The sequence below is a fragment of the Choloepus didactylus genome, chromosome 18, assembly GCF_015220235.1.
Source record: "Choloepus didactylus isolate mChoDid1 chromosome 18, mChoDid1.pri, whole genome shotgun sequence".
Taxonomy (NCBI): Eukaryota; Metazoa; Chordata; class Mammalia; order Pilosa; family Megalonychidae; genus Choloepus; species Choloepus didactylus.
The window spans coordinates 60858226-60871488 of NC_051324.1; the positions used below are offsets into that span (position 1 = coordinate 60858226).

A 13263-nucleotide genomic window follows, 5' to 3' on the forward strand; every position below is an offset into this window, starting at 1 on the left:
TTAATCATTTCCTCATTCTATAGATTTATATTATACTGTGAAATGAATGAGATCAACATTTTCACCCCTTTTTTTCTGACCACAAATCATTACTTTCTCAGAGCAAATAAGTGAATAATTCTTTCTGAGGCCATGCTGTCAGAGTCACCCACAGCTAATTTTTAACCGCAAGCTGGCTTTACTGGTGGGTTTTTTTTTCTTACCACTCAGCTAGGGTATGTTATGGACTGCAAATTATTTATAAATTAAGGAAAATATTTTCAGAGAGATAAATAATACATTGTATGGAAAGAAAATCATGTGTCTCATAGCTGAATGGGAATTTTGATTATCCATGTTATTTGACTATTTAAATCATGGTTCTAAAACGTGAGCTGATAATTAGAGCACATGAATATCTAATTTCATTAGGAATTAATCTCACAATACAAGCAAATCTAGAGGACTTAATGTGTTCCTAGGTACTACAAGAATGGAGAAATGAATTTTTTGTAGTTTGAATTCATCAGGATTTTTTTCTTTATTCAATATCTATAAAAAACAAATACGATACTCTCAAATACCAATTGCTTTTTCAGGGAATAATTACCAGTTTAGAAGTCAGCCAGTTATGTATTCTTTTTGTTGTAAAGTATTTTTAAACAGAATTTTTCTATTAACCTGAAATGAATGTACTGAACAGCACCTCCCCAACGGAACAAATATTAATATAGTGGCTGCTGTTTATTGGCAGCTTTCTCTGTGCCAGGTGTTGGCTTAAGTGCTTTGCACACATTGCCTCATTCAGTTATCCCAACAACCCTGCAATGTGGGTATTTTATTTGCATTTTAAATAGGCAGCTGGATTCAGAGAGGTTAATTTATTGCCCGAGGTCACATAGCTAGTAAGTGGTTCTCTCACATGGATGTTAGATTGACTTCAAAACCCCTGCTGTTCTCTTTGGGCTACCCTGCCTTTCCCAGGAAGTGATGAATATGCATGGTAAATCTGCATAGAATGGGGAGAGGTAGAGAAGGAAGTCAGCATTTCTCCAAACCAGCACATTTGGAGAAGGTAGATCTTCCCTTTGCTGAATTTCTTCATTAGCAAATTTCATTTACTCAGTGAAATAGAAACACATTTCATATATGTGTAGTGATGTATGTAGATGTATCTTTCTACACATTTTTGCACTGGCACACACACACTTAAACACAACATACACTAAAATCACTGTGGCCTGAGGATGGCAAGTGATTTTTCCAGTTTTATCAGTGATCCTAGGAGCAAGATTAACATATAAACAAAACTAAACTTTATGTTCATGCCATGATTAAAAGTAAGGTTTTATCCTTTGAAATACCTAAAGTTCTATTTCATTGCAGAGGCAGATACACATAGGTTCCCTAAACAACAGTATCTTGTTCTCATTTTGTTGTGGGCACTGAGAATTAGTGAAGCTTTAAATAATCATAGTGATGAATTCTTAGCCCCTCATTATGGGTATAGTTAAAACTCTCAGGTAGATCTTCCATTTATGTATGTTCAGAAATGCCTCAGAATGCCAGGTGTAGTACTTCAGTAAGATATCAAGGAGTTCAAGGGCAGTGTGAATAGTCTTTGAAAGAACATTCACTAAAAGAAAAAGGAAAATTTTTAGCTCTAAAAATAAGAATTTTTGAAGGAAAAATTACTTCTCTGAAATTTTATAAATGAGAAATAAAAGCATTTCAATAATTAAGTGAAATTAAATGAGAAATAAAAGCATTTCAATAATTAAGTTTAATAATGCTTGTTGGTACCCCATTTTACACCTGAGGAAACTGAAGTACAGAGAGGTTAAGTAATTTCCCGGAGAACTATTTGTGATTATACCAACGATTTCGTGATCCAATATTACAATCGCACTCCTAGGACTCAGTATGACCATTACATCCATATATTCACTGTCTATACTAGTCATGACACAACGCGGCAACCCAACTAACCACATACATACAATCAAACCATCATTCACACGAGAAAATACTCTAATACTCATACATCTCCTGCCACTGGCCCTCCTATCAATCAACCCAAAACTCATTCTAGGACTACCCTACTGTAGGCATAGTTTACCAAAAACACTAGATCGTGAACCTAGAAACAGGATCCCAAAAATCCTTGCCAACCAAGACAGCTACACAAGAGCTGCTAACTCTTGTTCCCATATATAAAAATATGGCTTTCTTACTTTTATAGGATAAAAGCAATCCATTGGTCTTAGGAACCAAAAAACTGGTGCAACTCCAGATGAAAGTAATTAACCTACTCCCTACCCTCACACTAACCACCTTTCTTATTCTCATCACGCCTGTCATAATATATACCTCAAAAACCTACCATACCAACCAATATCCAAATTACGTAAAAACATCCATCATATACTCCATGCTAACCAGCTTAGCCCCAGCTACCATACTCATTTGATCAGGACAAGAAACGATCATCTCAAACTGGCACTGAATAACTATCCAAACCATGAAACTTACCCTAAGCTTTAAACTAGACTACTTCTCATTAACATTCATCCCAGTAGCACTCTTTGTAACATGATCTATTATAGAATTCTCAATATGATACATACATTCCGATCCCAACATCAACCGCTTTCTCAAATATCTACTCCTATTTCTTATCACCATGATCATCCTAGTAACCGCTAACAACCTATTCCAATTATTCATTGGGTGAGAGGGGGTAGGTATTATATCTTTCCTACTAATCGGATGATGGTACGGACGAGCCGACGCCAACACGGCAGCACTCCAAGCAGTCCTGTACAACCGCATTGGAGATATCGGCTTCGTCCTAGCCATAGCATGATTTCTATCCCACTCTAACTCATGAGAACTCCAACAAATTTTTATACTTAACCTAAACGAAAACACCCTCCCCCTCCTAGGCCTACTCCTAGCAGCAACAGGAAAATCCGCCCAATTCGGCCTACACCCGTGATTACCTTCAGCCATAGAAGGACCTACTCCAGTATCCGCATTACTGCACTCCAGCACCATAGTAGTAGCGGGCATCTTCCTACTCGTACGATTTCACCCCATACTACAAAACAACAGCCTAATCCTCACACTAGCCATATGCTTAGGAGCTACCACCACCCTATTCACTGCAATTTGCGCCCTAACACAAAATGACATCAAAAAAATCATTGCCTTCTCCACATCCAGTCAACTAGGCTTAATAATAGTGACAATCGGAATTAACCAACCCCACCTAGCATTCCTGCACATTTGCACTCACGCATTCTTCAAAGCCATGCTATTCATATGCTCTGGCTCCATCATTCATAACCTAAACAATGAACAAGACATCCGAAAAATAGGCGGACTATTCAAATCCCTCCCACTTCCCACATCCTCCCTTATCATTGGAAGCCTAGCATTGACCGGAATACCATTCCTTGCAGGATTCTACTCCAAAGACCTAATCATCGAATCAGCAAACACGTCTAATACCAACGCCTGAGCCCTCCTAATCACTTTAATTGCCACCTCCCTCACAGCCGTGTACAGCACACGCATCATCTTCTTCACTCTACTTAACCAACCACGCTTCCAAACCCTAACCTCAATTAACGAAAACAACCCCTCCCTCCTTAAACCCATTAAACGCCTAACACTGGGCAGTATTTTCGCAGGGTTCTTAATCTCTAACAGCATAACACCAATAACAACCCCCCAAATGACAATACCAACACACCTAAAACTATCAGCACTAACAATCACCATCTCCGGATTTCTAGTTGCTATAGAACTAAACCAACTGACACGCAACTTACAACTTAAAACCCCACCTCACCCCTACACATTTTCTAACCTACTAGGCTTCTTCCCAACCATCATACACCGAACACCACCACATCTCACCCTCAGCATTAGTCAAAACTTAGCGTTAACCCTACTAGACTTAACCTGACTTGAAAAAACAGCCCCAAAAGGCCTATCCCGGCTTAACCTTCTAGCCTCAAACAACATCTCCAACCAAAAAGGACTAATTAAACTCTATTTCCTCTCTTTCCTCATTTCACTACTCCTTATCCTACTCCCACTAACCTACCACCTCGCGTAACCTCAACCACAATAAGAACACTAACTAACAACGCCCATCCAGCCATAGCTATAAACCAAACCCCATAGTTATACAACGCAGACACCCCAACACAATCCTCACGAACAAACCCCTCCCCCCCACCGCTAAAAACAGCTCAATCCTCTATACATTTAAAACCACAAGACACAAACCCCACACCATCACCACCCAAAAGTAAAATGACTACCAACCCCTCAACCAATAAACCCATTAACAAACCCCCTAAAACAACAACATTAGACCCTCAAGCCTCAGGATACTCCTCAGTAGCCATAGCAGTAGTGTACCCAAACACCACCAGTATTCCACCAAGATATACTAAAAACACCATCAAGCCCAAAAAAGAACCCCCAAGACTTATTACCATACCACAACCAACTCCCCCACCAACAATCAATCCCAAACCTCCATAAATAGGAGATGGCTTGCATGAAAAACCAACAAAGCTAGCCACAAAAATCACACTTAACAAAAACACAGTATACATCATAATTCTCACATGGAATTTAACCATGACCAATGGCATGAAAAACCACCGTTGTAACTCAACTACAAGAACTAATGACCAACATTCGCAAAACACACCCCCTATTTAAAATTGTCAACCACACATTTATCGACCTACCCACACCATCAAACATCTCATCTTGATGAAACTTTGGCTCACTCCTAGGAACATGCCTAATCATACAAATCCTAACAGGCCTCTTCCTAGCCATACATTACACACCTGATACAACCACCGCCTTCTCATCCGTAGCCCACATCTGCTGAGACGTAAACTACGGCTGAATCATCCGCTACCTCCACGCTAACGGAGCATCAATATTCTTTATCTGCCTATACCTACACATTGGCCGCGATATATACTACGGCTCCTACACCTACCTAGAAACCTGAAACATCGGAATCATCCTACTGTTCACTGTAATAGCCACAGCATTCATAGGCTACGTACTACCATGAGGACAAATATCATTTTGAGGCGCAACAGTAATCACAAACCTACTCTCAGCCATTCCGTACATCGGAGCAAGCCTAGTAGAATGAATCTGAGGCAGATTTTCTGTAGACAAAGCCACATTAACCCAATTCTTCGCCCTACACTTCATCCTCCCATTCATCATCACAGCCCTTACAATAACACACCTACTCTTCCTACACGAAACCGGATCAAACAACCCACTTGGCATCTCACCAGACTCCGACAAAATCCCATTTCACCCGTACTACACCATAAAAGACATCCTAGGCTTATTACCAATAATCTTCATCACACTAGCACTAGTACTATTCTACCCAGACCTCCTAGGAGACCCCGACAATTACACCCCCGCAAACCCCCTCAACACCCCACCACACATTAAACCAGAGTGATACTTCCTCTTTGCCTACGCCATCCTACGCTCCATTCCTAATAAACTCGGAGGCGTCATAGCCCTTGTCTTCTCCATCCTAATCCTAGCAATCCTACCTATACTTCACACAGCAAAACAACGAAGCCTGATATTTCGACCAATCAGCCAATGCCTGTTCTGAATGCTAGTGGTAGACTTACTAATTCTAACATGAATTGGAGGACAACCAGTAGAACACCCATTCATCATCATTGGCCAACTAGCATCAATCTCATACTTTTCCATTATTCTAATCCTAATACCCACAGCAGGTTTAATTGAAAACAACCTAATAAAATGATAAGTCCCTGTAGTATAACAAATTACACTGGTCTTGTAAACCAAAAATGAAGAACATTCTTCCAAGGATATTTCAGGAAGGAGACCACTATTAGTCCCACCATCAGCCCCCAAAACTGACATTCTTATTAAACTACCCCCTGACCAATTACATAATCACTACAACCCTAATGTGCCCCGTCAGTATTGAAGCATCCACGCGTAACTCGGCGGCCCGATATATATAGATATAGTAGAAACCAATCCATTCTCTTCTTTGCTTTCCTTTGTCTTAAATGTTAAGACAAATAAGAAATGCCATTCAATGAAATTGATAGTTTATCAATTAGAATAAAAAAATCTTACTTTTGAATACAGCATGTAATAGAATTATGTTCTTAAATCATACAGTTGAAAACTGTGGCTATTTTTATCAAAAGGTGGGGAAAGTTTATTGATTTTAGATACTGAGCGCTACATAAAGATAACCCTTCCTCAGGTATCAGACTAAGAAAAAAACTGTAATTCCTTCAGAAGGGTTCTTAACCATAAAAATAAAGGACAGCTTTGCAGTGTGCGTTTCTTAGCAAAACACACTTCCTGTAACTGAATGGACTATCTTGTTAGCCTTTATGTTTTATGGTCAGAAATACGTATTTAATATTTTATAGCGTTTTTACTTTTGTTGTTTACAAATGAGCTTAAAATTTTTTCTGGATCATTTCTTTAAATCATTTTTGAAAATTTAGAAAAGATGGTAGAAGACATGTAAGAGAAACATAGTTGGAAATTTAACTCTGTAAAGTTTTATGAATATATTGATAATCAAATTCCCATTCATTTACTAACTTTTATAATATAAACCTTTTCATTTATGCTTCTTGAAGCCATCTTGATTATCTGCTGTCCATCTGGACATAAGGATCCCAACTTGGGAAGAAACCGTATCACATATTTTTTATAGCATAATAAAACATTTGAACATCTTATTAGACATAGGTATGCATATTTATAAGTCATTTAAAATTTAAAAACTTTTTATATGTTATCTTTTGTAATATGTATTTAATATTTTTAATATTTGGAGATCAATTTTCAAACCTTCAGGAGCAACAGTGTGTAACTACAACATGTTTTAAATGTATTTTTATCCTTTAGTATTTATTAATTTGATTAGGACATGAATGATCAATATTAAAATTAGCATTCCAGCTTCCTATATTTTTCATAATTCCTTTAACTCTTAACTCAGTGTTCTAAGTTGTGCTTGTGATAAGCATCTGTTAAGTAAGAGAAAAACCTAGGAGTAGCTAGTTATTTCCTAATGATCCTCATGGGGATTGTCTACTTTGTGGCTTAAATTTATGTTCTGGGTTGGCTTTTCTTAGTCATCTAGCACCTTTTCCCAGAATGACCCAGGCTACTTTAACCCCATATTTCAATTTAATTTTAAATATATATATAAGTATATATGTATGTATGCCTAGCCATAACAAATCTTCTGTAAAATGAGTTGTCAGTTTTCAAGTCCTTACTTACGTGGTTGTTAAAATATGTTACTCTAGACTAGTGTGCATAGGTGAACATGGGCAATGTTACTTGCATTGATCATCCAAAATTAATTGAGTCTGATTTGTGCATATTACAATACTAGGCATGATTATAGATCAGGAGTTAAGGATTTAGGGGGCAGGGTATAGGAGGAAATTCAAAATTATCTTTAGTTGCTTATGCTGATACCTGTGATCTCATCTACAGAAATTGTAAACTGATCTTTTAAACTTTTTCTGTAGGAAATTTTGGGAGCGGTTTATTGCCCTATGTCATGAAAATAATAGCCTACACGGAATCACTTTTGAACAGATCAAAGCTCAGTTAGAGGCTTTAGAACTAAAGAAGACGTATGTGTTGAATCCACTGGCACCTGAATTTATCCCCCGGGCTCTAAGACTGCAGCATTCAGGAAATACCAACAAACAACAGCAGTCGCCACCTAAGGTAAAGTCTATGTTAATGTAATTGAAGTTGTTAAAGGCAGGGAGCAGCATGGAAGTGTCAGAGCTTTATTGGACTGCAAGTTACCTGAAATATTGGAATTAAAGTTTACATTTGGTGATAAGCACAGTTTCTGCAAGGAACATGTCTAGATTTGGATATGTAAATGAAAAGACATTGTGGTGTTTAGCCATGTTTAATGTCATAATCATCCTCAAAAGTTTTTAAGTACCTGATTGCTCCTGGTGTTCTACATATAGTATAACCTCCCAGTCCACTCTACTGATAGCCTTGTTTTAGCAAGATATGAATGAAACAAAGCAGTTTTAAAGACTGTCACTTATAAAAAGCATGCTCTGTAGCATATTATTTACAAAGAATAATGATATAGTAACAACATTTGTGTAAAGAAAATAATTCAAAGCCTTTTTTGATGACCCATTCATTTATAGTGGAATTTGAATCCATGAGAGCATTTGCCCAACTTTTTGAAGATTATTTTAATCAGTTTTGACCTATATTTGTTGTAAAAGTAGTCTAGTTGGATGGGTACAGGAGTTAGGAGTCAAGGCCATTTCTGCTTTTAAACCATAGTTATTTTGGACAGACAGCTGGCTTATTTGCTGGGGTACCTGGGGGAAAAATGCTTGTCTTTATCGTCTGGAAGAGAAATTTATGAGAATGGCATGTTTAGTATTTGTTTCAATTTTTTTTGTATATTTATAGTCACCAGTGTGGTATTAAACTTATTGACATGAATCAGGTGCACATCAATTTTGGGCTTCATTTCAAAAATGTAAACTCCAATGTGTATGCAGTAATTAATGGTTTAATATTTTGAAAATCTTTTAGGTAAGTAAGTATTAAGCGAAAAGAGAGCTACTTTCTATTGTTAATATACTGTTGTATATTCTGAGTTTCATAAAAACAGACCTAATGTGCAATAATGCTTTAATTATTAAGCAGTGCTTAAAAATGCTCCCAGATCCTCTTCCTCAGGGTTGTGATTGGCAACAAAACATCCCCCTAGCTATCTAGCAATCAAGTAACTACTTATTTTCCTGAGGAAGACTTCAGTTTGGTGGTAAGATTTAGTAAAGGTATAAAATGTTAGCCTTACGCTCTCTAGCCATCGTTTATGGTAAAGGATATGCTTCATGGGAGCCTGCAGAATTAGCATGTGCATAAACAAGTTGCTCCACTCATTCTGCTCACAGCTGAGGGCAATGCTTGGAGGTTTTGTGAAAATGGACCAGTTTCATTTGCACACAGTTTTTATAAAAACTATTCAGATGATAAATACTATTCAGAAATGAATTCTCTGAAAAGAACCACCATAGCATTATTTTATAGATAGTTTGTTAGTTGTTTTTTACTACTTATATCTAGCTGCTGATTTTGTGTCCCACTTCCAGTCATCGGAAAATGCATCACTCTTGTTTACCTCAGTGCCTAGCCAGGGTGGACATGGTAGACCCTCTGAAAACTTTACTGAGTGAATAAATGGGGGAAAAGTGAATGAATGAGATTTGTATGAGTAAATAGTTAAATGTCAAAAAGATAATCTTCAGAAAATAGTTGCTCTGAAAAAAAAATTACTCTGAACAGTATTTGCCTATAAAAACCCTTGCATTAATTAGTGTTCTACCAAAGATAGATGTCCTTTCTGAGATTTATTAGTGAAAGTTTGGATTCATTTTATGGAATGACTTTTATATAGAGTTAGCTCTAGCTTACTGCTACATTATTATTAAGTTTACAACTTACCAAACACTTCATGTTTTGTATAGACTAAGTATGCTTACTGCTGTACAGTTGTATGCTATGTCAAAATACCCTAGAGGATTGTATCCTATATTGGGCTGTACAGAGTGTTGAGCCACCTTTGTGGGCATGTAAAATCCTTTTGCCTATCACTTTGAAACTACAGGCTCCAGTTTGCTTTTTCATTTAGTTTACCACAGAGCACCTAGACTGTTGACGTACATTGTCTGGTATGCTTCAGCATTACCATATAGGGTTAGCCTAGGCTTGGTTACTCGTTGTTTTAGTTTCCTGTTGCTGCCATAACAAATGAGCACAAATTTTGCAGTTGGGAAAAAAAACACAAATTATCTCAAAGTACTGTAGGTCAGAACTTGGGTTGGCTCAGCTGGTTTCTCTGATCTGGATTTCACCAGGATGAAATCAAGGTATTGGCCGAATGGTTTTTTTATCTGGAGCCTCCGGGAAGGATCTGCTTCCAAGCTCCTGCTGGTTGTTGGCGGAATCCAGTTCATTGTGGTGATAGGACTGCGGTCCCCATTTCCCTTCTAGCTGTCATATGGGAGCCCTCCTTTCTAGAGGCCTTTCTCCAGTCCTTACATGGAACCCCCTATGTCTCGGCATCAGCCACAGCTTAGTGAATCTCTCTCCATTGGGATCTCTCTTGACTTCCCCTTCCACCACATCTCTTACTTCTGCTGCTGTATCTCTCTGACTCTAGCTGGAGAATTTCTCGGCTTATAAGGGCTCCTGTGATTAGTTTGGGCTCACCCAGATAATCCAGGAATATCCTATTTTAAGATCTATTAAGCTTAATTGCCATGTAACAATCTGAGGCTATTCTGCCTACCCTCCTATGACATAATTGCTCTGTTTTCCAAAGGCCTTACAATTGCCCCTGGTTGGTGGGTCTTTCTCAGGTTGTAGTGATAAGGTTTGCAGGCTAAGAAATCTAAATGATTTGTTACCCTCTTGGAACTATCTTATCTTTTGTCTCTGTCCCTGGCCTTCCTTTTGTTTGTCAGTACATCTGCCATGGCTGCTCTTGTCCCTTCTAATTGGTCATGCTTCTGATCTTCCTGCTGACTTTTGCTATCTCTGATGTTTGCCATTTTTCTCCTTTTCACTTTTTGTCTTTTCTTCTGTCTGCTTTTCTTATCATCTCTCTATTTGTCAGAAGTTTATTTTTTGTACCCAATGCCAGTCACCGTGAATATTCTTTCTCTTCTGGTTAAGGAACCAAGTATGATTTTTTTCTGAGCCTTTTTTTTTTTTTTCTGACTTTTCAAGAGTTGGATCTTAGCTGGCCTTGCTCATCCGTAAGTAACCAACTGATCTCAAACCTTCAATGTTCAGTGCGCATCAGAATATTTAAAGTTGCTAACAGACAGATAAATGAAGTATTACCATACTTCTGCTTTGGTCAAGAATGAATTTTTCTTCCTGCTATAAACCTTATCCCCTCTTTAGTTTTCAACTGTAATATACCAATAATAAATTTGTTTATGTCTAAGGGTAAATTGCATAATGTATTATTTTTGCTTAGCTGGCTTAGGACATTTAGCCAATGGAAAGAAAGATTTTTTGAAGTCCAGAAATTCAAAAGTCTTGAGAAAGAGAGCACCTGCTCTTTGAGGGAGAGAGCAAAGAAAGTTGAAAATTAATAGCTATGTGTTTTTATAATTTTCCTTTATATCTCTAAAGTTACTTTTTTAAGAATAGGGATGCATGATTTTTTACTTCTTCATAAAATCATGTTCTCACTACATATAGAAATGTATATGTTTAATATACTATACATTTTATATTCTTAATAGGTTCTAATGAGATATGTCAGCTAAAAATGTGAAAAAAGGAATATTGCTAATGTAAAGATTATCATTTTTATTTTTTGATCAGTCTTTTAAAAAGTTTTTGATTACTTTTTCCATAGCACCAGCTGTTACTTTTTCCTCACAGCTGCATTCACACCTCAGGACCTTAATATGATCGTACAGGTGGCCACCAGCCCCTCAAACCACCTGTCTCTCTAGTCTCTATTCAGATGATGTGTTTTTCCTTAGTAAATTTGTTCTCACATGAACTTTAGAATAGGCCCACCAATATGTATCAGTTTTAAACTTCTAATAAATTTAATAACTATTACCTTTATTTAGTACTTTCTAAGTGCCTGACTTTATATCAGTTCTATACAACAGCCTTGCAGGATAGGTGCTGTTGTGCACAGTTTGTAAGTGAGGAAGCTGGGCCTCAGGTTGATGAGGTGGCTTGCCCATGGGTACATAGCCAGTAAATAGTGAAGCCAGGATTCAGATTCAGTTCTGCTCACCTCAGAGTCAATCCTCCTCCACTGTACTGTACTACCTTCCTCTAAGGAAAGATTTCCTCCTTTTTCTCCAGTAAATCTGGCTTATGATAATTTATAATAACCACATTGCACTGTGAAATCTGGTTGCATTATGGTAGATGCACTTTGTAAGGTAAAGGGAATGTTTATTTCCCATTATGGGTATCATTAATTTGCATTCCAATATCTATTTTTAAATGGAAGAATATAATGTATCATATTATTATCTCTTAGTAGTTCTTATCCCATTTTGGATGACACTTTCATTAGCTGGCAACTGAAAAGCATTATTAATACACAGTGGGCGTTCTCTAAGGTGTTCTACAAGGCAAGTTAAAGTTGAAGAACTGTTGTTTCCCCTTCCTAGAAAAGTAATATATATTCATGGTGCAAAATGTAGAAAATATAAGAAAGAAAAATCAACTGTAGTCATAGCAATCTGTATGTATATGTGTGTGTGTGTGTGTGTGTATTGTGTATATATGTGTGTGTGTATTGTATATTATACATATTGTTTTGGTTTGCTAAAATAGCCAGAATGTAATGTACCAGAATTGGGCTGATTTTACAGTGGGGATTTATTTGCTTACACATGTACAGTTCTAAGGCTGTGAAAATGTCCAAAGTAAGGCATCAACAGGGTGATACCTTTTCTGAAGAAAGGCTGCTGGTATCTGGGACACCTCTATCACATGGGAAGGCACATGGCCGGCGTTTGCTGGCCCTTCTCTCCCAGGTTTCGTTGCTTTCAGCTTCTGGCTTCAGTGACTACATCTCTGAGCTCCTCTGGGGGCTTTTTCCTCTGTTTTTTATTCTCTCATAAAGGACTCCAGTAAAAGGATTAAAATCTACCTTGGATGGTCTGGGTCCCATTTCAACAGAAATAACCTAACCGAAAGATCCCACCCATACTAGGTATGCACCCACAGGAATGGATTAAAGAAATGTAGCCTTTTTGGGGTATATAACATCTCCAGACTACCACAGTGGGTGTGTGTTGTATGTATGTGTATGTGTGTACTGTATATATTGCATATTGCTTTGGATATCTTCAATACCTTTCCATGTCAACAAAGATATACCAATATTGTCATTTTTTAAAGCAAACTTTTTTTTGAAATTTAACATCCATAAAGTAATTGCACAATAAGTGTAAAGCTTGATAAAATTTCACAACATAAACTCATCAGTGTAACTAGCACTTAGATCAAGAAATTGAACATTGACAATACCCCAGAAGCCCCCATTAAGCTGCTCCCAATCATAATCATACACACACATCCACATATAGGGTATAACCACTATCTTAAGTTATAACTCTATTATTCTTGCCTGATTTTGAACTTTATATACAT

At 37.4% G+C, this 13263-nt stretch overlaps 1 protein-coding gene and 1 pseudogene across 1 annotated transcript in view; both read left to right on the plus strand.

Moving 5' to 3' along the window:
- Positions 1-13263, plus strand: part of HELZ (helicase with zinc finger) — a 219813-nt gene that overhangs the window by 124854 nt on the left and 81696 nt on the right. Inside the window, 1 exon segment of the mRNA XM_037810306.1 lies at positions 7596-7800. Within this exon segment, the coding sequence (XP_037666234.1) occupies positions 7596-7800 (205 nt within the window).
- On the plus strand, positions 2215-5827 carry LOC119514501 (annotated as a pseudogene).